The following is a 26565-nucleotide window of genomic DNA, read 5'->3' as shown; positions in this document are numbered from 1 at the left end:
GATCTCCACACGCACGGAATGAAGCTGGGCCCTACCTCACACCATACACAATATTAACTCAAAGCATATTTATGGAAACTAGACTTCTGGTGGTGAGCATGCTGCAGTGTATACCACTACTGAATAATAATAATGTTGTACATATGAAACTTATATATTATTAACTAATGTTATCTCCATTTAAAAAAATACATCATAAATCCAAATGAATTTAAGAGCTGAAACTATACAACTCTCAGAAGAAAACGGGTACATCTTTATGACCTCAGGTTCAGCAGTACTTTCTTAGATATGACAACTAAAGTATAGCAACCAGACAAAAAATAAGATAAAGTGGACTTCATCAAAATTAAAAATACTTATGCAGCCCTGGTTGGTTTGGCTCAGTGAATAGAGCATCGGCCTGCAGACTAAAGAGTCCCGGGTTCATGCCGAAACCGGTTTAGCTCAGTGGATAGAGCGTCGGCCTGCGGACTCAGGGGTCCCGGGTTCGATTCCGGTCAAGGGCACGTACCTTGGTTGCGGGCACGTCCCCAGTGGGGGGTGTGCAGGAGGCGGCTGATCGATGTTTCTAACTCTCTATCCCTCTCTCTTCCTCTCTGTAAAAAATCAATAAAATATATTTAAAAAAAAAAAAAAAAGAGTCCCGGGTTCAATTCCGGTCAAGGGCACATACCTCGGTTGCAGGTTTGATCAGGCCCCAGTCACGTGCAAGAGGCAATTAATCGATGTGACTCTCTCACATCAATGTTTCTCTCTGTCTCTCTCTAAAAATCAAGGGGAAAATATCCTCAGGTGAAGATTAACGAAAAAAGAAAAAAAAAATACAAGCAAAGGTTCTGAAGAAACATTTCTTGAAAGAGGATACACAAATGGCCAATAAGCCCATGAAAAGTTGCTCAGCATCATTAGTCATCAGGGAAATGCAAATTAAAACAACAGGGAGCCCAGCCGCAGAGGCTCAGTGGTTGAGCGTGGTTGAGAGTTGACCTATGGACCAGGAGGTTGCTGGCTCAATTCCCAGTAGGAGCATGCAGGAGGCAGCCAATCAATGATTCTCTCTCATTAGTGATGTTTCTATTGCTCTATCCCTCTCTGGAAAAAAAACACAGGGAGATACGACCTCACACTTGCCAGGACCACTAGAATGAAAAAAGATGGACAATAACAAGTATAATGAGAATGTGGAGAAATCAAAACCCTCGTGCACCGTTGGTGGGAATGTGAAATGGTGTGGGCCACTGTGGAAAACAGTCTGGTGGTTCTTTGAAGGGTTAAATACAGCGTTTCCATGTGACCCAGCAGTTCTGTTCCCTAGGCACCCACCCAAGAGAAATGAAAACATCTGTCCACACAGAAAGCTGTACATGTGTGTTCACAGCAACATATTCACAGTAGCCCAAAGGCAGAAACAACCCAAATGTCCATCAGCCGGTGAGTAGATAAACATAGTGTGGTCCATCCACACGCTGGAATATTACGCAGCCATGAAGAGGAATAACAAACTGAAACTTGCTACAATGTGGATGAATTTTAAAAACATGACCCTAAGTGAGAGAAGCCAGGCACAAAAGGCCACACACTGTGTGATTCCATTTATGTGGAACATCCAGAACATGTAAATCCAGAGACAAAGTGGGTTTAGTGGTTATCAGAGGCTGGGATAGTGGGGTGGCAAGTGACTATTATGACTGCTGATGAGAGCGGGGCTTCTTTTCGGGGTGCTTAAAAGCCAGTCATAAAAGGACAAATATTACGTGATTCCACTCGGATGAAGTCCCTAGAGGAGTCAGATTCATAGAGACAGAATGTAGAACAGTGGGAGTCAGGGGCTGAGGGAGGGAGGTGGGAAGTGATGCTAATGGGAACAGGCTTCCTTTTGGGTGGTTAAGAATGCTTTACCATTACTGTGGTATCCTGCTTGAAAGCATAACAGTTTTGTGTTTGTTTTTAAAAATTCATTTCCTTTTGTAACATTCTCAAACACAACTATGAGAAGTGGGTTGTCACTCTTGGTATTCTACCTGAAAATCTCTTTAGACAAATTAATCAGTTCATTAGGTATGTTTTCTTTTCTTCTTTTTTTTTTTAGGTATGTTTTCTTTAAAAAATAAAAATAAAATAAAATTGACTGTGGTAATGGATGCACGATGCTGTGAATATAGTAAAAACCAATGAATTGTACACTTTAGGTAAAATGTGAATTGTATATCAATAAAGCTATTACCCAAAAAAAGTCTTTAGATAAAAAGTCAAAGTGCAGAATAAAGTATACTTTATTATTTTTTTAAAAAATATATTTTATTGATTTTTTACAGAGAGGAAGAGAGAGGGATAGAGTTAGAAACATCGATGAGAGAGAAACATCGATCAGCTGCCTCTTGCACACCCCCTACTGGGGATGTGCCTGCAACCAAGGTACATGCCCTTGACCGGAATCGAACCTGGGACCCTTGAGTCCACAGGCCGACGCTCTATCCACTGAGCCAAACCGGTTTCGGCTAAAGTATACTTTATAAACACAATGGGAGGAGGTGTGTGGCCAGCGCAGCTGTGCATGGCCGAATGCCTCCCAAAGGGACAGAGAAGCTGGTAACAGAGGTGCCTGGGGGCGGAGCCAGGCTTACATTTTGTCATGAACATGTGACGTCTTTCCAAAGTAAGGAAAAGAAAAATCACAAGAAAGTGCTGAATTCTAAGGTGGGTGGGGTGGGGGGAGACTGCCAACACACAGGGAGATACTACCTCACACCTGTGGTGACAGGACAGGACGCTTTTGGGGAAGAGCAAAGGGCTTGGTATGGCTAGTGGGTAGGGTGCAGCTGAGGGCTGAAAATGGAGTAGGAGGTAGTCCCAGGGGCAGAGCCCTGACAGCAACCTCCCCTGGCCTTCCTCCCCCACACCGAGATCTGCCCACCAACTCTTTCTGCCCCCTCTGTTCCTCACCCTCCCTTGATCTCCCTGCACAGAATGAATGCATTTCCAGAGTGGTAAACAGGAAGCCTTGCAGAGGACGTGGGGGTGGGGGGAAGATTAATCCAGAACTCTGCAGGCCCCAAGCCACTCACTGGACAGCTTTCCAAAGTTCCAGTGTTCAAGAAAAACAGAACCTTCACTACTCAGGCCACAAACATGCCCAAACACCTGTGTGTGCCCAGCACAGGCCCTGCCACCAAAGTCCAGGGCCCAGGCTCTGGGCAATGCCAGCCCACAGGACGGTGGACAACAACCACTATGCATGGACCCAGGAGGCTGTGGGAAGGGCTACGTGGGGCAATCTTGGTTGGGGGAATTGGACCAGCTTCCTGGAGGAGCTGGCAGAGGACAGGAAGTGTGCAGGGTGGAGGAGGGAGGAGGTAGGGAGGGAGGCTCATTCTCAACGGGTCCACAGGTGAAAGGATTCGGGCAGCAGATCAAGGTCCACAGAGGACCTGTCAGCCCTGGAAGGAAGCTTGTCCAATCACGGGTCCTCTGGTGACCCTTCTGTCCCCAGGTCTCTAAGTGCTGGACTGAATTCTAGAGAGAGAACAAACAGTTCCAGCTCAGGACAATTCTGGATTAACTGATGAAACTGTGAATACTGCACCTATATTAAATTTTCTACACTCAACCCCTGCACTGAGCCAAGAAAATATCTTTGCTTATAAGATATTAGAGGCCCGGTGCACAAAATTCGTGCATGGGGGTGGGGGTGAGGGTGTGTGTCCCTCAGCCCAGCCTGCACCCTCTCCAACCTGGGACCCCTCGAGGGATGTCCGACTGCCCACTGCGATCAGGCCTAAACGGGCAGTCGGACATCCCTCTCATAATCCAGGACTGCTGGCTCCCAACCGCTTGCCTGCCTGCCTGCCTGATTGCCCCTAACCACTTCTGCCTGCCAGCCTGATCACCCCCTAACCACTCCTCTGCCAGCCTGATCGACGCCTAACTGCTCCCCTGCCAGCCTGATTTCCCCTAACTGCCCTCCCCTGCTGGCCTGGTCACCCCCAACTGCCCTCCCCTCGGTCACTCCTAACATGTCTGCCTGCCTGCCTGATTGCCCCTAACCACTTCTGCCTGCCAGCCTGATCACCCCCTAACCACTCCTCTGCCAGGCTGATCGACGCCTAACTGCTCCCCTGCCAGCCTGATTTCCCCCACCTGTCCTCCCCTGCAGGCCTGGTCACCCTTAACTGCCATCCCCTGCAGGCCTGGTCACCCCTAACTGCCCTCCCCTGCAGGCTTGGTCACCCCTAACTGCCTTCCCCTGCAGGCATTGTCCCTTCCAACTGCCCTCCCCTGCAGGCCTGGTCCCTCCCAACTGCCCTCCCTTGCTGGCCTGATCGCCCACAACTGCCATCCCCTGCTGGCCATCTTGTGTCCACATGGGGGTGGCCATCTTTGACCACATGGGGGCAGCCATCTTGTGTGTTGGAGTGACGGTCAACTTGCATATTACTCTTTTATTAGATAGGATACTAGTGGCCTGGTGCACGAAATTTGTGCACATTAAAAGGGAATTAATTAGAGGAAATATTTTAATATTGCTATTTGCCCTTTCTCTATAATAGAAGTGTCAGAGATAAAAGAAAATTAGTAAAATGTATATGAAAATCTCTCTCCTGTCAGGGTCTGGGACGTGCCGCGGGACCTAGAGTCAAGTCCCCGCCCACCACCCACACGCACTTCGAAAACGCAGGAGACCCAGACCCAGCCGGCCCCACCCCCACTGAGTGAGACCCAGACCCAGCTGGCCCCACCCCCGTCAAGGCCCGTCAGGTCCCCCGGCACGGTGCCGGGGTGGGGGGTGCAGCCTGAGGTCCCCCATTAAGTCCCACTGGGCGAGGGGCACAGCCTGAGGTCCCCATCAAGCCCTGCCGGGCAGAGGGCGTGACCTAAGGTCCCCTGTCAAGCCCCACCAGGCAGGGGGCGCGACCTGAGGTCTCCTGGCCCAGCATCAGGGCAGGGGGTATGGCCTGAGGTCCCCCATTAAGTCCCACTGGGTGAGGGGCATAGCCTGAGGTCCCCTGTCAAGCCCCGCCGGGCAGGGGGCATGGCCTGAGGTCCCCCATTAAGCCCCGCCAGGCAAGGGGTGTGGCCTGAGGTCCCTCACCCCGGCCAGACACCATGCAGCCTCAGGTCCCTGCTGTTCAGTCATGACGTTACAGCGTCCTGACTAATTTGTATTTTCCTCTATTATATGGATAGATAGTTGATGCTCATTACTCACGAATTCCATAGCTGCAAACTCACCTTCTGGCTCAAATTTATTTGTAATCCCACATCAATCCTCATGTGGCTTTCACAGTCATTCACAGACACATGCAGGGTAGTGCAAAATTTGAGTCACCCCCACATGTACCCAGCAGGGGTCAAACCAGGCAACACTCTCTGCCTTTTTGCTTCAGCTCTTATACTTTACGCGTCCTTTTCATGGTCTAGCAAGTGCCACTTCTTTTACATTTTTGTGCTTTTCGTTGGTGATTTGCTGTTTAAAATGTCTCCCAAGTGTAGAGCCCAAGTACTGTCTAGGTTCCTAAGCACAAGAAGCTGAGATGTGTCTTAAGGAGAAGATGCATGTGTTAGAGCTTGGTTCAGGTGCAGCTATAGAGCTGGGAGCACAGTGTTAATGAAGCTACAATGTATATTAAATAAGTGTCTTTAAACAGAGACACGGACAACACAAGGTTATTTATTGATTAGCTGAGAAAACGTAACCAGAGGCTTGCAGGAATCTGAAACCCACATTTCCCCAGGAGCAGTGGTTCAGTGTTGGAAAACTCAGGACTCATGGCAACACTACAGAACAGAATTACTGTGAACAACGAGAGTCAACTGTACTTATGCATTTAGGGACATACGGGCATCATGTCTGCAATCATAGGGCATCATGTCTGATTTTCCAATGGCCTGGCAAACACACATATTCAGATAATGCAATGAGGCAAGACATTAACAGCTGGGGAACCTCAGTGAAAGGTATCACAGGTGTTCACCTTCATATTCTTGCAACTTTTTCTTCAGGTTTGAAAGTTTTCAAAATAAAATAATAAAAAGGAATAATATATGTAAAGACAGGTAGGTACAGGCACAGAAATAAGATACTAGAATGACGGTCATTACTTTTGTAGAAACGGAGAGGGAGAGACAGAAACAGTCACCTTCTACTGCATACAGTTTGGCTGTTGCTTTTTCACAGTAAGCATGTTATTACTTGTCGTTTAAGACACGCCTGCTGCATGAGACACAGACAGACAATACGGGACAGAATAGGAAATCCAGAAATAGACCAGCCACATACAGGAGTTTGGTATATAATCAAGGTGGCATCTCAAATTGGTGAGGAAAGATTATCCAGAAAGTGGGGATCAGGTAACTGAGACACCTGGAAAAGCCTGAATCAACTAAACCCTTATATGTCTTATACCAGGATAAATTCCAAATATAGTAAGAATTTAAATATTTAAAAATGCATTTATAGAAGTACTAGAAGAACTTAATTATAACCGCTGAACAGGGAAGACTTTCCCATCTATGAAACTGAACTGGGAAACCATAAAAGGAGAAACTGGTAAATTTGACAACAGAAAAACAAAACTACCTGCCTGGCATTAATAAGCAGTGTAAGAGAAGACAGAAAAAAGCTATTCACACTTGTATCATAAATTAAAAGAAAAAACATCCATAGTATATACAGAGTGCCTACAAATCAATAAAAGACTGATCGCTCAATTGAATATGAGAAAGACACAATTATACAGATCCCAGAAAATGATTATGTTCTCAGATGTGTATGATTAAATGTAGGAATAGGGCTGAGCGATAAAGAGGGGTCAGTAAATGTGGAACCAAGACAGACGGGAACTGAACCCACAGAGCTCACTTAAGCAAAGGCAACAAAGATCCAGCTTCTGCGATGGCCCTGACTCCCTAGTGGGTAACATTCCATTTTCCAACTCTAATAAAAATACAGCCGAAACCGGTTTGGCTCAGTGAATAGAGCGTCGGCCTGTGGACTGAAAGGTCCCAGGTTCAATTCCCGTCCAGGGCATGTACCTTGGTTGTGGGAACATCCCCAGTGGGGGGTGTGCAGGAGGCAGCTGATCGATGTTTCTCTCTCATTGATGTTTCTAACGCTCTATCCTTCTCCCTTCCTCTCTGTAAAAAATCAATAAAATATATATTTTTTAAAAAATACAGAATACTATAGGGATGAGAGGGTAGATGTGAGTCCTCCCACCAGTCCTGTCACCGTCAGTGTGACCTGGGTAGACAAGGCACTATATCACAGCCTTGTATTTGCTCCCTTTGCTGGAAAAGATATATATCTATATATATAAAAGCCTAGCGACCTTTAAGACCAGTCGACAGAACAACTGGTCGACCAGTAGTTATGACATGCACTGACCACCAGGGGACAGATGCTCAACGCAGGAGCTGCCCCCTGGTGGTCAGTGCACTCCCACAGCCAACTTCCTGTGGCTGGCCAACCTCCTGCAGTCCTTCCCCCCCGCCCAGCTGAGCTGGGCAAGACGGCGCGGATCAGCCCGGATCCCCAGCCAGGCCGAGGGACCCCACCTGTGCACAGATTCGTGCACCAGGCCTCTAGTGTATGTGTGTGTGTATGTATGTGTGTGTGTATATATATATATATATATATATATATACACACACACACACACACACACACACACACACACACACACTTATTTGTTAATCCTCACCCAAGGATATTTTTCCTTTTTTTTTTTTAAGAGAGAGTGGAAGGGAGAGGGAGAGACGGAGAGAGAAAAATATTGATGTGAGAGAGACACATAGATTGGTTTCCTCCTGCACGTTCCTGACTGGAGTCTGGGATGGAGCCTGCAACTGAGGTACGAGCCCTAGACTAGAATCGAACCTGCTGACACTCTATCCACTAAGCCAAACTGGGTAGGGCTGGAATATATTTTTAATAAAACAAAGATGACACAGTAAGAGGAAAAACAGTATGAAGAGCTTTCACTCCTATTCACAAGATAAATCCAAACTGCAACTATGCTGAGATGTCACTTTGCACCCATAAGATTGGCAAAGATTAGAGAAATGGACCAGACACAGACGCTCTCACCCACTGATGAAGGGAACTCAGAACAGTCCATCTGGTTCTGGGTTGATCACTTTTTTCACTGTCTGTATTTTATGATGCTGACATTTCAGGGGCTCGCAAACCTGGGGGACTGCCTCTCCTGGCATTGGCCAACTCAGAGATCACAAACAATTCCCTGTGAATGCACCTTGGATGTACAAACCAAGCAATCCACACACCCCAAACCTCCTTATCTAACTCTCTCACACAAGCCCATATCCCCCTGCCCCAGTCACCGTAGGGCCAAGTACCAGCTGCCCCTCCATGCAGAGCCCACTGAAATTATTCAAACCAGCCCATCGTAAGCACTCAGTGTACCCACTCTGCCTTGTCCAACAAATCCCCAATAAAGGCCCTGCTTTCCTCTTACCACTCTGCCTCCTGGTGCTTCCCCATGTGTCCTGCGTGCCCCTCTCATCTTGGGAACCACGAGTAACAAACTCTTTCTCAATGGCAGTCATCTCCTGATCTGTGGACCTCATCACACCTGATAAAAACACATCCCAGCCCAACCAGCATGGCTCAGGGGTTGAGCGTTGACCTCTGAACCAGGTCACGGTTTGATTCCTGGTCAGGACACTTGCCTGGGTTGTGGGCTCGATCCCCAGTGTGGGGCATGCAGAGGCAGCCAATTGATTCTCTCTCATCATAGATGTTTCTATCTCTCTCTCCCTCTCCCTTCCTCTCAGAAATCAATAAAAATATATTTTTTAAAAACACACACACATCCCAGGCCCTGGCCAGTATGGCTCAGTTGATTGGGCATCATCCTGTGCACCAGAAGGTTGCCAGTTCGATTCCTGGTCAGGGCACATGCCCAAGTGGTGGGCTAGACCCCTGGTAGGAGGCAGCTGATCAATGTTTTGCTCTCACATCAAATTTTCTGTTTCTCTCTCCCTCTCCCATTCTGTCTCTAAAAATCAATTTAAAAATTGTAATTAAAAAACAAACAAACCCACACACATCCTAGGTACATTTCAATATAGGTAGCACCTTTCAAAATTACACAGGCATGGAGGGAGCCTCTACCCAGCAATTCTGCCTCCAGGAACTCAGCCAACAGAGATGACCCTGCAGGTGACGCTTTGCAGTATGATTAGAGCATGAGACTGGTCACCACCAAATGTCATTATCTGTCAGGGACCATCAGAATATATCATCCAAGCTGTGGCCCTTCTGAGCGTGACAGGAGGCCCTGTTAATGATACTGAAACCATGGCTGTGGACTAGGATTCCCATGTGCACCTCTTGCCAAATGAATGGGCACATTCAGGGCGACACAGCCCCACCACTTAGGTCTCTGAGTGATTATGATGAGCTCACTTCCCTGATGACCCACCAGGGACACTTGGCATAAGCAAGAAATGAGCCTCTGGGACAGGTCACTGAGTTGCAGGGATGTTTGTCACACAGTGGGTCCTAAGGCATCCTGACTGATAGAGGCCAGGTCACACAGTCAGGACCAGGGCTGAATGAGCTTGCACGAAGCCAGGAGGCCAAGGGGCCCTAGAGGTAGCCCGCCCAGACCCTATGCTGTCGGAGCGGCGCAGCATGGCCACCCAGCTGCCCTACTGGAAAGCAGGCACAGAGTGCTGGTCCAGGCCACTAGCCCAAGTTGTGTGCCTCTGCTCCCCACTTACTGAGCTTCTGCCACATGCTGAGCCCTGTTCTGAGCATTTCCTGGGCATTAAGGCATCTAATCCTCATGTGAACCACAGAGAAAAGCATGTCTGTGATCCCGTTTTGCAAATAAGGAAACTGAGGCATAGAATAGCTGGATCACTTCCTCCGTGACTGCTGGACCCCACTTCTTGGCTCTCCTTCCATGTCTCTTTTCTCCATCCTTGCCGCTCCCTTGGTCCCCTCACTTGTTCACACACCGTACCATTCTCCTGCCAAGAGCGCCTGATGCACCTTTGGCTAAGACATGTAAGGAGACATGTGCAAGAGAAACACAAACCACAGAACACGACCCAACCCAAACTTCCCTAAAACCTTCAACAGCAACCCCATGCATGGGTGATAGAAAGGAGACAATTGTGACAAAATGTTGGGGTTCCTTTCTTTTTTATGAATATATTTTTATTGATTTCAGAGATGTAGAGGGAGAAATAAACGCATCAATGATGAGAGAGAATAATCAATTGGCTGCCTCCTGCACACTCCCTACTGGGATCAAGCCCACAACCCCAGCATGTGCCCTGACCAGGAATCGAACCATAACCTGGTTCATAGGTTGATGCTCAACCACTGAGCTATATCGGCCAGGCAGTTGGGGTTTCTTTCTTCAATCAAAGACAGAAGCCAGGTCCCCAAAACTTTTCCTTTCTACTGGTTCAGGCATTTGGGGCCTCTTGGGTAGAGCCCACTCCCTCTGGTGCAGTCTGATGGGGCAGGAGGGGCAGTGCTGGGCAGGGCCCCAGGGATAATCCCCTTAGTCAGTAATCTTCTACATAGAAGCATTCCCGTGGCTCAGGCTGTGAGTCCAGCTGGCAGCAACAGGAAAATCCCCAGTGGGGTCTCGGCCTGTTCTCACACGTGGTGACATGTGACTTGGTCAAGGTGGCAGAATTTGGGGACAAGACCCCCTTAGAACCTGGGCCTCCCCATCTGTAAATAGCCAGGTCAAGCAGATGTCAGTTAAAGAACGCCGCCGGGGGCTGCAGGCCTCGCCTATTCCTGTCCCCCTGAATCCTTGGGGCCCTACTGCCCTCATCTTTAGAGGAAAAACCAAGGTGAAAAGCAGGAACCTCACTTGCTCAGAGGCATGCTGTCCAAGGTCAAGGCAGGGGTCTACACAGGTCAAGGCCCAGGCCACGCTGCCAGGTCAGTAAGGCTCCACATGCCTTGGGGGCCTCTGAACAGCACCCCCTCCTCCTTACTCCTCCCACATCAGTGCAAGCTCAGCCCTCCTAAGACCTGCTCCTTCCTGGGCCCTCCCCACCCCACCACCAACTCCAGGGCACACAAAACCCTCCTGGGTTCCTCAGCTCCCTCAGCTCCCTTCCAGCCACCCCACAACCCTTCAGCCCCGTCCCCACCAAGCAGCCAGAGCGTGCTCTGCAAAAGTGACTCGGTGCATACTGCCCTGCTTCAACCTCCCAGCACCACCAACTGAATTCAGAACAAAACCGAGGCACAGAGGCAGAGCCACGTCTCTGGCCCCATGTGGCTGGCCCTGCCTCTCAGCTCCTGTCCCACACACTGGCTTAGCTTCTGCTGCTCAGAGGCCTCACACTCATTTTGGCCGCAGGGCCCCTTTGCATGTCCCCTCTGCCTGAAAGCTCCACCCTCAGCTGCTGTTTCTCACTCAGGTCACCTCCCCTCCTGACCTCCTACAGCAGGCCCTTGTCACTCATATTGCCACAACATGTTTCACTTCCCTCTGCACACTCACCACTATCCAGCATGGTTTTACTCAGGAGTCAGCAAACATTTTCCATAAAGGACCAGATAGTGAGTATTTTCCTCACTGCGGGCTATAAGGTCTCTGTCTTGAAACTCAGTTTTGCCATTGTGGCATGAAAGCCGCATAGACAACATGTGAGTGAATGGGCGTGTCTGTGTTCCAATAAAACCAGCTGTGGACTGGTCCAGGGGGCCACAGATTGTGGTCCCTGGTCTTATCTGAGAGGCCGCTAATCTGAGAGGCCAGAGGGCAACGGAGGAATCCTCCTGGTCACTGATATGACTGACCTAGGCACCTAGAACCCCACATGGCCCACAGTAGGTGCTTGATAAATATTCAATAAGCATTGTTCAAGGACTAAGAGGCAACTGCACGTCCTCACATGCTCTGAGTCCCACAGCCAACTCCAGCTTGTGCCAGGCTCTGCAAGAAGCAGTTTATGACGAGCAGTTAGTTCCCTTTGACTCACGTGTGGTCCTGAGGAGGGAAAATCGCAGTGCTCACATGGAGCCAACTACATGCCTTCTAAGACGTTTGCACGTCAATTCACTTGGTCAAGACCTATGAGAAAGGTAGCCATCACGCCCATTTCACAGACAGAGACACTGAGGTGGAGTGTTCCCAACTGGTTAAGGTGGTCCAACTCCCAAGGCCTCTCCACGGATCAGATCGAGGCTGCCAGTCCAAGTCACTTCTGTTGCATTCCTAGAAAGTGGCCAGGGCGGAATTCAAACTGGGAGCTTTCTGTCTCCTAAGAACACAGCTTACTCAACGAGGGATGTTGCAATCCCTGGTTACCATTAGGTCACAACTTCAGAGGAGGCCTCCAATGGTGACACCTGCCCCACCCCAGGCACGCTGACCCCTCACTGTTCTTCAAGCACACCAGGCCTTTGCTTGAACTGTGCTGTCTTCCTACTCTTCTCTCAGGCCTCCCTCAAATATCAAGGGAAGCCTCATTGAGGAGGAGATATTGCAGCAAAAACTCCAAAGAGCCAAGGAAGCAAATGACAGATAAGGAGGATGAGTTTTCTAGGCAAAGGGCATAGCCTATGAAAAGACCCTGGGGCAGGACTATGCCTGGTGTCTTAGAGACACAGCGAGCCCTACATGGCTGGAGCAGAGTGAGCAAAGGTGAAAGAGGGAGGAGATGAGGATGGGGAGGGGATAGGGGTATGTTGTACAGAACCTTGTGAATCATGGGCAGGGCTTGAGCTTTTACCTGGAGGAAGCTTAAGAGTCCTGGAGGGTTGTGGGCAGAGAAGGAATGGGACCTGACTCAGTTTTTAATGGGAGCCTTCTGGAGTGGGCTGTAGGGAGCATATGAAGGGATGGAGGACTAGGCCAGCAATGGATGGGGGCTGGACCAGGTGGAGGCAGAGGAGGGGAAGTGGGTAGATGCTGGGTCCATTTTGAAGGCTGAGCTGACATAATTTGCTACCAGATTAGATGTGGGAGGGGTTGGGAGGTCTGGGAAGAAGTCGACTGTGCTGAGATATCACGGGAACGGGAAGGACAGGAGGGAAATGGCCCCGAAACAACAGACCACAGCTCAGCGCAAAAGCCCACAGGCTGCTCAAAGGCCCCACAGTTGGCTGTGAACGTGTCCAAGCCCCAGGAACCAGGTGCCCCACACAACTCCTAAAAGCCAGTGGAGAGCCCCAATAAGGCCTTCTCTGGACCAGGACGTGGGAGCCCAAGCGTTTAAAGTAACCAGATTCTAAATACCAAGATACGTTTCACCTCCCATCAGATTGGCCAAAAAGGCAGAGGCTGATAACATCCGAAGCTGGCAACACTGTGGGGAGACAGTCTCTCTTGGCCCCTGCCACACCTTCCTGGGAAGCCACCGGGTATCTGATAGTCATTTTTCAATCTGCTAGCCCCTGCCCAGCCATTCCAAGGTGGGACTCCACCTTCTAGGAACTGAAGCACCCACATTCAAAGGCAAGCCATTTACTGCTTGTAACAGCAAAAGGCAACTCCAGAAACAACCTGAATGTCCCTCAGCAGGAGGCTGGTGAATCAGCAATGGCTGGTGCCTACAGCAGCTGTTGCTAACATTCATCAAGCACTCTCATCCCATTTTACAGAGGGGGACACTGAGGGCTCAGAGAGATCAAAGCATTTGCTCTTCAATGGAACCCAGGCAGTTAACTCAGGGATTCCCACCCTCTTAACCACGGCACATTATTCTTCCTCTCTGAAAATAATAATTGATACCAACATGGGGGGAAAAATCCAAACTATTAAGACAAAAAGCAAGCAACTTACAGAATAACAGGCATAGTACAGCGGCTCTCCACCAGGGTGACTATCTCCAGGGGACACTGGGCCATGTCTGGGACATCTGTAGTTGTCACAACTGGGGGGAGGAGCTCCTGGCATCGGGTGTGTGGGGGCCAGGGATGCTGCTCAACACCCTCCAGTGCCCAGGGCAGCCTCCCCAAAACAAAAAATTTTCTGGCCCAAAAAGCCAATAGTGCCCAGGAAAGAGACCCTGGGGTAGCATGAACCATCCTGGTGAAGAATGTGCAGACCTGTTTATGTGTTTATATAATTGTACAGCAATAGGAAAAGGGAGGACAGCTCTTACCCAAACTTCACAGAACCTAGGTCAGGAAAGGTGGGTTTGGAGGGGGAGAGGCAGCCCTTTAAAGAGTAAAATAAACGATTAGCTGGGAGAGGCAGATATCTGTGGATTTCGGTGACAGGCAGGGAGGGCCAGCCCATATCTTCCTGGCCCCGTGCTCAGACCCAGCCACAGCCCGCAGCTGGGATTTGATCGGTCCCTAATCAGCTGACCTAACCCCTGATAAGACCGATGTTTGCTCTGCAGCTTTCCAGGGGTCTGGGGCTATTTTGTCTCTGACCAGCCAGGCCAGAGGGCTGACAGCAGAGGTCAGGGTGCTGAGGAAGGACCTCGCTGGGGCCCTCAACCACGTGCGGTGCTAGCCAGGCAAGGACACCGGCTGAACGAAGGCGGGGCGACCGGATGGTCGGAAGGAAACAGGTCATCCACCAGGCAGTTCCAGATGGCAGTGGCAAAGGAAGCAGTGGGAGTCTTCCAGAGCCCAGGATGCTCACTCCGGCTCCCTCTTCAGACACCTCTCCCAACTCCCAGGCAGCACAGCATCTCCCTGCCTGCCAAGAAAGCTTTCGGAGGCCCAGGGGAGGAGGATGGATGCCCAAGTGGGTGTCTACAGGACTCCGCCCATAAAGGCGACATGGGAGGAGCAAAGGGTTCTTTGGATCAGGAAACTTCCTATTTGGGAGCTTGTGACCTCCACCGAGAAGGAACCGCAGTGGCTCTGCTCTGTACTCCGCCCCAGGTAAAGGGGGCCTATAGCTGGTGGGGCGACCTCGCTCCCTACACCTGCTCTGCTGGAGGGTAAGAAAGGCAGGCCAAGGAGAGGGGCAACCAGGAGGCAGTGGTCCTTCATGGCGACAGCAGACCCCCAGCGTCCAGGGAAAAGGCTTAGAGGGGCCTCCTCTTCCCCGTCTACTTAAAGAGCCCCAGCACTGAAAATGCCTGGAGATGTCATGCCCTGAGCCCCCTCCTGTGAGAGGGAGGTAAACTGAGGACCAGAAAGGGAAGAAATGGCCAGTGCACCAGAGCTCGTTCTGGTGACTTCCACAAAAAAGAGAGGAGATAGTCTGGAGGCAGACCCAGAAGGCCACAAAGACCACCGCTCCTCCACCCCAGCTACCCCGGGCCTGCCCGACCAATAAGATTTGCCCATAGGCTGACCCTTGTGAGGGGAAGGGGTGAGGCCAGGAAGCTGACACCAGCAGGGCGTGTGGCCCGGAAGGTGGGTCCAGGCAGGAGGGCACATCTGGTACAATCATGCCCCACCTTGGAGACAGGGCCCCCTCACTGGGAAGGGGGTGCTTCATCATTCCACACACGCAGAGCAGCCCCCCTCCCAGCGAGACTGGAAGGCTGTCGTCCCCGAGCGCCCTCAGCAGGAGGCGGACCACTCACCCACCGCGCGTCCTAAGTGGGGGTTTCGCCGCCCCAGAGATGAGGACCGATCTTCCCGCACGCTTCCAAAGCAGGATGCTCCACCCAGAGCCTCTCAGAATGGGGCCCTGCACCCAATCCCGCCCCCGGCCCGCGTCCCCCGACAAGGGATCCCGGGAACAGGCGACGCCACTCCGAGCCCCCCAGGCGGGGCGTTCCACCTCCCTCGGGCCCAGGGCAAGTCCCCCGGCCCAGTCGGGGGGCGTTCCATGACCCCCCGCACCCCTGAGTGGAACGTTCCGGTCTCCCTGCCGCGGGTCTCGGCGCCCCTCCGGCACTCGGACCGGTCCACTGGGCCCCGGCGGGGGCGGCAGGCGGGTCCACTCGGGGTGCACATTGAGACGCGAGGTCCGGAACCGTTACCTGCAACCGCGCCGCTCTCCGTGGACCAGGTCGCCTCCGAGGTCACGGTCCCCCCCTCGGCACTCTCCGCCTCATCCGGCACTTCCAGCTCCATGGCCGCGCGCGCGCGCGGACCCGCTAGCGAGCGGGCGGCCGGAGGTTAGGACTCGAGGTGCGGCCGCCGCCGCTGAACAACAACCGCCGCCGACCGGAGGATAGAGGGAGGGAGCCGAGCCCAGGGAGCAGGAGGAGGGCCGGGGACGCGGCCAGGCGCTACGCCAACACGCACGGCGCGCACCGCCAATCGGAACTCGGGGGCGGGGCCTGAGTGCGTCCCAAACCCTCGGCGCGCCTCGAGCGCCCCCACGCGCCCAGGGCGTGGAAGGGCAGCGCCATTCCAGTCACTTAACATTGTAATGGTATTATTATATATGAAAATAAATAATACTTACAATTAATAAATTACTTATTACCATATTATAAATAACACACATTATTGTGTTAAATATTTTAATATATAGTAATTATAATATGATAAGATTTAATTTTCATGCACGATGTAAAATTATATGGGTTATGATATGTTATTACTAAATATAATTAATATATTATATAAACAGTATTAATTTATAATGTAGAAATGTTATATATAACATTATTTATAATATAACGATAAATATACATAATAATAATATTAAATAATATTATTAAATAATATACATAATAAAATTATTAAATGCTGGTCTCAGTGCCAAAGCCTTTGACATGCAAAATCTCCATAAGTTAGGGACCTGTTTTTCACTATTAGTTATTTCCAATATCTAACACAGAACCTTATACCTAGGAAACAATAATTATTGTATAATACTGATCAAGCCAATAAAATCTATTGTCATTCCCATTTTACACATGAGAATTACACAAAGAACCATGCTGTCAATCAGTGTATTTATGTCTGAAGAATAATTGTATCACTGTTGTTATTAAAGTCTAATGGTGAATTTATTAATGATATGACTAGACAGTTATTAATTGTGAGGTCATGATTTGAGGAGTAATAAATGCTGCTGTCAGTAGTTTTATTCATAACTAATGGTTTCTGATGTGGGGGAGTGGGTGGGGTAGAGGTGGGGGGGCCCAGACGTCCTGCTAGTGAAGGACGGGAGCTGGGGTGTTTTCACTCAGGCCTGCCTGACTCCAGAGACATGGTCCCTCATCATTGTCTGGGGTGCTGGGGAGACATCACCCTGGAGTTTGGTAGAGATGCAGAATCTTGTACCCCACCTCAGACCTCCTGCATCAGAAACTCCTAGGGTGGGATCCCACTGTCTAGGTTTCAATGAGCCCCCTAAGGCAATGAGCATGCTTGAGAGAGTTTGAGAAGCACTGGTTCAGACAACTGGAGAAGGGCTGGGGGTTGGATTAGTGATAAGGATCATGAAAATGAAATCCTGAAATAGAATTCGACTCTTTAAAGTGCATGAGTGTATAAACTTTAGTTTGTTTTTTTTTTAAAAAAGAATATGTAAAGAGAAAAAAACAAGCTGGTGCAAGAGTGGGGGGTGAGGGTGGGAGGGGACAGGAGAGGAGGCAGGGAATGGAGAGGAGGGAGGGGCCAGGGTCTGGGTGGGGCAGCGGCTTCTGGTCCTCTTGATTCATCCTCCCACGTCCCTGCTCCCTTATTCCCGTTTTATTATTTTTTCTTATTTATTGACTAGAAGCCCGGTGCACGAAATTCGTGCATGGCGGGAGGTTGTCCCTCAGCCCAGCCTGTACCCTCTCCAATCTGGGACTCCTGGAGGGATGTCCGACTGCCCGTTTAGGCCCGATCCCACTGGGATCGGGCCTAAACGGGCAGTCGGACATCCCTCCAGGATCGGGCCTAAACGGGCAGTCGGACATCCCTCTCACAATCCAGGACTGCTGGCTCCCAACTGCTTGCCTGCCTGCCTTCCTGATTGCCCCTAACCGCTTCTGCCTGCCAGCCTGATCACCCCCTAACCACTCCGCTGCCAGCCTGGTTGATGCTTAACTGCTCCCCTGCCAGCCTGTTTGCCCCCAACTTCCCTCCTCTGCTAGCCTGGTCACCCCTAACTGCCCTCTCCTGCAGGGTTGATCACCTCCAACTGCCCTCTCTTGCAAGCCTGGTCCCTCTCAACTGCCCTCCCTTGCAGGCCTGGTCCCTCACAACTGCCCTCCCTTGCAGGCCGGGTGCCTCCCAACTGCCCTCTCCTGCTGGCCATCTTGTAGTGGCCATCTTGTGTCCACATGGGGGCAGGATCTTTGACCACATGGGGGCAGTTATATTGTGTGTTGCAGTGATGATCAATCTGTATATTACTCTTTTATTAGATAGGATAGAGGCCTGGTAAAGGGGTGGGGGCCAGCTGGTTTGCCCTGAAGGGCATCCCTGATCAGGGTGGGGTTCCCTTGGGGCGTGGGGCGGCCTGAGCGAGGGGCCTGTGGTGGTTTGCAGGCCGGCCACGCCGCCTGGCAACCCAAGGGGAGGCCCTGGTATCTGGAATTTATTTTCCTTCTACAATTTTGTAGCCTGGGGCGGAGCCAAGCCTGCTACTACCTCCGGGGTGGCAGCCATTTCTGTGGCAGTTAATTCACCTTCTACAATTGAAACTTTGTAGTCTGGAGCGGAGCCAAGCCTGGGGCTCCCTCCGAGGCCGGCAGCCATTTGTGTTGGGGTTATAATTGAAACTTTGTAGCCTTAAGCGGGTGAGCCCGGCCAGGGTGTGTGGAAAGCTTTGCTTCCCCTGTTGCCGCCGGCAACCCTGGCCTGCTCTCTCAAGCTCCATTCTGCTGCCATTTGTTTGAATTTGTTTACCTTCTATAATTGAAACTTTGTAGCTTGAGTGGAGGCTTAGGCCTGCAACGGCTATGGAAAGCTTGGCTTGCTCTGTTACCTGGGAAACCTTTCTCTCTGTGGCTGTAACCATCTTGGATGGAGTTAATTTGCATACTTGCCCTGATTGGCTGGTGGGTGTGGCTTGGCTGGTGGGCATGGTTTTGTAGCGGGGTGATGGTTAATTTGCATATTACCATTTTATTAGAGAGACCAAGAGAGAGGCATTGCCTTGTTGTTCCACTTATTTATGCATTCACTGGTTGCTTCTTGTATATGCCCTCACCAGAGATCAAACCCTTGACTTTGGCGAATGGGGAGGATGCTCCAAGCAACTGAACTAAATGGATGCTCCAGCCACTTTTCCGGTTTTACACGGTGGAAGACTGAGGCTGCCGGCTGGGGCCAATGGCCTGGTTTCTGGCGCCCCCTCGTGGTCATATATGCTATTAGCATCAACGCTAGCTACCAGCTAGGAGGGACCCTTGTCACTCCCATCCCCCGCCCCATATTCCATTCATTCATTCGTTCGTTCATGCATGCATGCATGCATTCATTCATGCCACAAACACTTATTGAGCACCTCCTGTGTACCAGGCACTGTTCTAGGCCACGGGGATACAGGAATGAGCAAGACCAAATCCCTGACCTCAATAAGGTGACATTCTAGAAGAGAGATAAACAAGCACAAGACAGAAGATAGTTTCAGCTGCTAATAAACCCCTTGAAAATAACACAGATGTGACACCATGGCAATAGAATGTGATTGAAAAAGACAGGCTCAATATCTATTATGCATTAAGCACCTATTCCAGCACGGCCCAAGAACTACAATGCAAGCCAATGTGATGGCCAATTTTTTAGATTTTAATGATTGATTGATTTTAGAGGGAGAGGATATTGATTGTTGTTCCATTTGCTTATGCATTCATTGGTTGATTCTTGTATGTGCCCCGATCAGGGATTGAACCTCCAACCTTGGTATATTGGGAGGACGCTCTAACCAACTGAACTACAGAGCCAAGGCAATACAAGCCAATTTAAATGTAAAATCTTAACCGTTAGCCCTAGCTGGTTTGGCTCAGTGGTTGGAGAGCTGGCCCTTGGGCTTAAGAATCATGGATTCGATTCAGGTCAAGGGCACGTACCCTGGTTGCAGGCTCGATCCCTGGCCCAGGTTGGGGTGCGTGCAGGAGGCAACCAATCAAAGTGTCTCTCTCACAGTGATGTTTCTCTGTGTGTGTCTCGCTTCCTCCCTTCCACTCTCTCTGAAAATCAATGGGGGGAAAAATATCCTTGGGTGAGGATTAACAAAAAAATGAAATCTTAGATGTTATTTTAAAATTTCTACTAACCACAATATAAAAAGCAAAATAGAAAGTGGTAAGTTTAGTTTAACCATATGTCTTATTTAACCCAACATATGCAAAATATCATTGCAACATAGAGTGGATATTAAAAATAACAAGCTCTGTGGTACATTTGCACTGTGGAATACTATGCAGCAGTAAAAAGAAGGATCTCTTACCTTTTGAGACAGCATGGAGGGAAGGACCTGGAGACTATTATGCTAAGCAAAATAAGCCAGTCAGAGAAAGACAAGTATCACATGATCTCACTCATATGTGGAATCTAATGAACAAAATACTCTGATGAACAAAATAGATCCAGAGACATAGAACCATGGAACAGACAGTTGAATCTCAGAGGGAAGGTGAGGGTGGGTGGGTGCATGGGAAAAAATCAACCAAAGAACTTGTATGCATATAAGCATAATCCATGGATACAGACAAGAGTGTGGTGAAGGCCTGGGGCAGGGGGTGGGGGCCTGCTAGAAGGGGGTCAATGAGGAGAAAAGGGGGACATATGTAATACTTTCAACAATAAAGATATTTTTTAAGTACCATGTAAAAAAATAAGGAGCCCATCCAATGTGGCTCAATGGTTGAGTGTCGACCCATGAATCAAGAAATCACAGGTTCGATTCCCATTCAGGGCACATGCCCTAGTTGTGGGCTCAAATCGCCAGTAGGAGGCATGCAGAGGCAGCCAAACAATGTTTCTCTCTCATCAATCTCTCTCTAACCCTCTCCCTTCCTCTCTCTCTAAAATCAATAAAACATATTTTTTTAAAATAACAAGCTATTTTACATTCTTTTGGGAGTACCACATCTTCCAAATCTGGTGTGTTTTTTATACTTAACCACATCTCATTCATTGGGATCAGTCACCTGTGGGTAGTATCTAGAAGATGTGGACCTACTATGTGCCCTGTCCTGTTTTACACACGTTAGGGACATTTATTCATTTACTCACCCTTCGAAACTCCCCTAGAAAGTAGATGCTAATGTTTTCCCCATTTTTTTAGATGAGGTACCTGAGGAGACCCAAAGCTACCCAGCTGGGAAATGACTGAAGACTCTTGGCACAGGAATCTGGCTGGTCACTTTGTAGCACAGAAGCAGAATTTGCTCTCAGATCTGCCGGGCGGGAAGGAGCCAGCCCTGCCACAATGTATGAGATGGCACACGTGGTGGAAGGCACGGCAAACACAGAGGCTTGGCAGTTCCCGCTGCCAAGGGAGCAGAGGGGAGAGGGAGGGAGCCAGGAGGAGTTTCATTCTTTTATTTCTTCATTTATTCATTCAACCGTTCCCCAGGACCAGCCTATATGTGCTGGTCCCAGTGCTGATGTCAGCAAGCGGCCCAGGGGTGAATGGCCCAAGCAGGGCACGACTCAGTGTCCCTGGCCTCTGGGCGAGCAGGGGTTAAGGCCAGCTGCTCCCACGTGAGAGCACCTTACGACAGAGCCACACACCCAGCCAGCCTCCCTGTCTCGCTCACACTGCCGGTTCGCCTGTGCATGTCGCATGTTGCCGTGCTGGTTCCACTTGGCACGGGACCTACCAGCCTCCTGCTGCCACAAGAGAGGAAAAGTTGAGCAAACAGGTGGGGAGGACAGAGCTCCAACCTCAGGTTCCCTCCCCACCCCCATGCCAGGCGGGCACCCAAGCCCAGGCTCCTGCTGCCTGCCCAGAGGCCTCTCAGCCTTCTAGACAGGTAAGTCCCCGCTCTGCCCATCATCCCGAAGCCATTGCTGGGGCCAGAGTCCCCAGCACGGGGACCTGGGACCCCAGATCACCTTCCCACAGCTCCCCTGAAAGCAGGAAACTGACACTCCTGCGTGGGCACTGACATAGTTTCTAAAGGATTATCTGGCTGGCAGCTACTGCCCCTGGCAGTCAGCCCAGGACGCCAGAGCCAGAGACCTCAAAGGGTCATTGTTGGCCCAGGTGGTGCCAGGGGGCCGAGGGGGCACGGACTGGTCTCTCTGATCCTCCAAACTAAGGACGGGAAGTCGGGCAGGGAGGTGGCAGGCGGGGCAGCTTGGCACCTGGTCAATGTGGGGGCCTCCCAGAACGTCTGAGGAGTCTTCTGAGGATTGCATGGGCCTCCCACCACCGCTGGCACCTGCAGGAGCTGGGGAAACAGGTCCTGGGGGCGCCTTACCTTGCTTCTCTTGAAGGTGAAATGCAGGAGGGGGTGGGGGTAAGCAAATGGTTGTCACAACAGTCCCCAGAGCAGCCTGTGGGCAAGGAGCCAGGATGGTCTTTGGGGGTAGAACCTAGAGAGGAGAGGGGATGGGTGGCAAGACATTTTTCTGGGTCATTTGCTCCCAGAAGCGCAGGACAAAAGGAGCTTCCTGAGAGCCAGTGTCTGATCGCGCCTCAAATCTCTTTGTCCGGGACCAAGTGGGTCCCTTGGGGCTGGGAAGGCATAGGCATCTGAGACACGGGGCACAGAGATGGCCTGGCATTTGGGATCACCCCAGGGCAGCATGATCATGGAGCCCCAGGGAGCAGGGAGGCTTGAGATTTGGGGGGCTGTGGGACTGTGAGGGATATGTTTTGACTGAGACAGCCTCCAGCCATTTCTCCTATCTGGATCTCAGTTTCCCACTCTGTAAAGTGGGTATAAGAGCCACCAGATAGCAGGGCTGCTGAGAACACACGTCACAGGGTCAGCAGTAGATGCTAGTCATGTGGGGGCTGCGGGGAAAAGGTGTCTCACTCAAAAGCAGACCTCAGGCCAGCCACTTTCCTGTTTTATTCTTTTGGGAGTACCGCATCTTCCAAATCTGGTGTGTTTTTTATATTTAACCCTGGCTCAGAGAGGGGCAGCCACTTGCCCAGGGCTGCACAGCAAAGTTTGGCTGTCAGGCAGATGGGAGTCAAAATGTAGAGAGCAGGAAGGTCTGGGGGCTGCCCAGGCCCCCTGACCAACGCCCCAGGCTCAGCATCTTATAAATTTCCGCCTCCCTGGCTCAGTGCTACCGTGAGGCCCTGAGTTCTGGGGAAAGTTCACTCTCTAGTATGGGTTTCTGTTCTTCCTCCTCGTCCTGGTCCAATGCCAGAGGAGCAGTGTTTGCTCAGGGTGGAGTCTGACACTCTTTGGAATGGACTGAGGTTAATTAGTGGGAGATGTGAATGGGAGGAGGAAGTGCCCAGGGACTGAACCTGAATGTAGGGAGCCTACTGTGTGCCGGGTGCTGTTCTGGGCTTTGGGTATTCAGAAAAGGCCCCTGATCTTGTGGGCTTGTATTTTGGCGGAGAAAGACAGAGAAGAAACAAGAGACATAATAAGGAAGTAAACTACCCTAAACTGTATCCTGAGTCAGAGAGTGGTCAGTTTCACAGGAAAAAAAGAAGTAAAAGAAGTTCAAGAAATAGGAATGAAATAGACAGGAAGACATTTTATCATCTTAAATAAAGATTAGGGAGGACCCACTGGATAAGACTTGAAGGAAGTACTTGGGGCGTTCCAAGCAGAGGTAACTCAGTGTAAAGGCCCCAGGGAAGGTGGCTGGAGGAACAGCCAGGAGGCTGCATGGCTGGAACAGTGCGTGAGGAGGAGAGTGGGAGGAGGTGAGGGCAGGAAGGGGATGGGGCAGGTCGTGCAGGACCTTGTGGACCTTGGGGAGGACGTGGGCTTTTACTGGAGGGAGGGGGGAGTCCTGGAGGGCTGTGGGCAGAGGATGGACCAGACCCGATTCAGGTGCTCACAGGTGCCCTCTGGTGGTTGTAGGGAGAACAGACTGTGACAGGAAAGGGCAGGAGCCAGGGGGCCAGGGCTGAGCTGACTGGGTTGGTCCAGGTGGGCAATGATGGGACTCGACCAGGTGGAGGCAGAGGAGAGGAGAGAAGTGGGCAGATCCTGGAAAGACTTGGTAGAACTACAGCCCAGCATATGCTGATGTATGAGAAATAGATTGGGGTCCAGGGTGATTTGGAAGAAAAGTGGGAGAATGTTCAGGGGTTTGAAGAATTTAATGGGTGAGTGGGACAAGTAGCTGGGAGGTGGTTAGACATCTGAGGGGGGAGACGTGGATGCTGGTGTGAAGCCTTTCGGTGTTATGGTGTTAAAGGATAGTTTTCCCCAAAAAAGGTAAAAACATGACTCATAATAATATGAAAACAAACAGGTGCTTTATGAGTTTGTTTAACTCATTCATTAATGTGGGAACCACCAAGATTTTACAGCCTGTTCAAGAGTGAGTGTAAAGAAAGAACACACACACAGGGCATCAAGAATGCTGAAATGAATTTACAAATCAATTCAAAACTGGTCGATAGTCACAGGGCAATAATAATCTGTGGTCCACAGGACAACATCCATTTGCACTTCTCTGGACAAGACTCATTTGCAATAGCACCAGTTTCCTGTCATTTACACGGCTGTAAAATAGTTCATAGGTGATGAGAGAGGCATAGATGACTTGGGAGGGAGGTTAATGCCAGAATCTGGCATCAATCAGATGCTCAAGAAGTATGCTTTGAATGGATGCTAGGGAGCTATTGAATGTTCCTGAGCTAAAGCCACAGCTCATTCACTGCACATTCATTGGTGAGACTATTTGTTGAATATCTGCTCTCCCCGCTGGTCTGCGAGTTCTACTATTGTAGTATCCCCAGTGCCTAGAACAGTGCCTGGTATGCAGTAGGCACTCGACAGATAAGTAAATCCTACCTTATAATAGACAAATATGCAAATTGACCGCACCTTCGCTACGCCCAAGCCACACCCACCAACCAATCAGGACGAGTATGTAAATCACCCCAACAAATATGGCGGCTAATTTGCATATCAAGACAGCGTAGAAAGAAGCCAAGAGATGCTGAAGGGAGCAAAGCTGTGGAGAAGCAAGCAAGCCAGGGGGAGGAGAAGGGAGGAGCGGAGGTGGGGCCAGGGGAGAAGGGAGGAGCGGAGGCGGGGCTGGGGGAGAAGGGAGGAGCGGAGGTGGGGCCAGGGGAGAAGGAAGGAGAGCGGGCTGGCAGGCGGGCTGGCGGAGAAGGCGGGCCGGGGGACAAGGGAGGAGCGGAGGCGGGGCTGGGTAGAGTGCAGCAGGAAACCCTATTGCAGGATTTTTCCTGCAACGGGAACGCTAGTAAGTAAATAAATAAATAAATAAATAAACAGTTCACCTACTATTCTGAACAGAGTAGGAGGGCCATTGCTATGTACTCTAACAGGACAGACTCCAGGTTGGGCAGGTTCAGCCACAAAGCAGATAAGGATCCTGGGGGACCTTTAATGGGAATGGTCAGAGGGGAGTTGGCCTGGGGTCCTGTTGAGCGGCCAGACTGAAAACAGGGGCTGTGAGAAAGGTGTCAAGGGTCAGGGTCCTACCCGGCTGCTGCACAGGACAGAACCTTGACACAGAGTTTTGGGGGCCCCCTCCAGTGCTGGGGACACCACAATTCACCTTCGTATTTCCCCACGGGGGCTGGTGTCCCTCCTCCTGGGCTGGAGCGGAGAAGGACGCACAAGGAGCACACGGGCACACCTTCCGTGGGCCGCTACGTGCTGGATGCAGACACGTTTGGGCCTTCCTACGGATACGACTACAAGTCAGAACCAGGTCCCCCTTGTACAGGTGGGGAAACTGAGGCAAGAGTCAGCGGGGTTGGAACTCATGCCAGGCTCAGCGGCCCCCTTTCCACGGAGCTTCCTTTTAGAGCTTCGACCTCTGAGCCCCCTCCAGCTGCATACCGTACTTTAAGCTTCTAGAAAGGTCTACAAGCCATCCTCGCTTTCCCTTTCCTCCTCCATCAAAGTGCCGTTACTAAGGGGCACCAGGACCCCACGTTGCCAGCCCCGGGGACCTCATTGCTCAGTCCTCACGTGCTCTCCGGGAGTCTGCCACCCCCAGAACCTGCCCTTCCTCAAGCCCCAGAGCCCCCCCCTCCCCCCCTTCTCTTCCACACACGGTCCAGTCATGAGGAAAGCATCAGACCAACCCAAGTGAGAGGCATTCTACCGAGTCCCCGACCAGCCTGTTCCAGACGGTAAAGGTTGTGGAACAAGGGGAGTGGAGCCCAGGCTGGCTGAACATACTGGGGATCCTGGGTGGGTCCCGGGGCAGAAAAGGGATATTAATAGAACCTGATTACAACTTGGAGTTTACTTAACGGTGACGTGGTAATGTTGCTTTCTTAATGTTCACAAATATACCAATGTCATGTGCAATGTTAATGTTGGGGGAAAACCGGAGAGGAGCACATGGGGACTCTCCGAATTATATCTACAACTTTCCTATAAATTTAAAATCGTTCCAGAATAAACTGTTCATGAAAAAAGGGGGGGGGGGGGGGGAGGGAGCCACATCTTGCAGGGCCTCCAGGTTTGGCGTCCCCAGTTGCCCTCTCCCCACCACAGTCAGTCCTCCCTCCAAGCAGCCATCGAAGGGCGCCTCTGAGCACCTAAGGAAGGTCCCACCCTGGCCCCCCCCCAATATGTCTTCCCCACAGCAGCCACAAGACGGTGCCTGTG

At 50.7% G+C, this 26565-nt stretch overlaps 2 protein-coding genes across 5 annotated transcripts in view; one reads left to right on the top strand and one right to left on the bottom strand.

Moving 5' to 3' along the window:
- The window catches only part of PIP5K1C (phosphatidylinositol-4-phosphate 5-kinase type 1 gamma), a 57112-nt gene extending 40997 nt beyond the window's left edge, over positions 1 to 16115 (bottom strand). For all 4 annotated transcript variants that reach the window (XM_079771550.1, XM_079771547.1, XM_079771548.1 and 1 more), the window contains exon 1: positions 15904 to 16115. In XM_079771550.1, the coding sequence (XP_079627676.1) occupies positions 15904 to 15997 (94 nt within the window). In that variant the 5' untranslated portion in view covers positions 15998 to 16115. The remainder of the gene's footprint in view (positions 1 to 15903) is intronic.
- Positions 16116 to 21676: 5561 nt separating this feature from the next.
- TJP3 (tight junction protein 3) overlaps positions 21677 to 26565 on the top strand; it is a 31924-nt gene continuing 27035 nt past the window's right edge. Inside the window, exon 1 of the mRNA XM_079771150.1 lies at positions 21677 to 21795. The gene's annotated coding sequence lies outside the window, so the exon portion shown is untranslated. The remainder of the gene's footprint in view (positions 21796 to 26565) is intronic.

This window comes from Cnephaeus nilssonii (genome assembly GCF_951640355.1).
Source record: "Cnephaeus nilssonii genome assembly, chromosome: 5".
Lineage (NCBI taxonomy): Eukaryota > Metazoa > Chordata > Mammalia > Chiroptera > Vespertilionidae > Cnephaeus > Cnephaeus nilssonii.
This window is presented reverse-complemented; position numbering and strand designations above follow the sequence as displayed.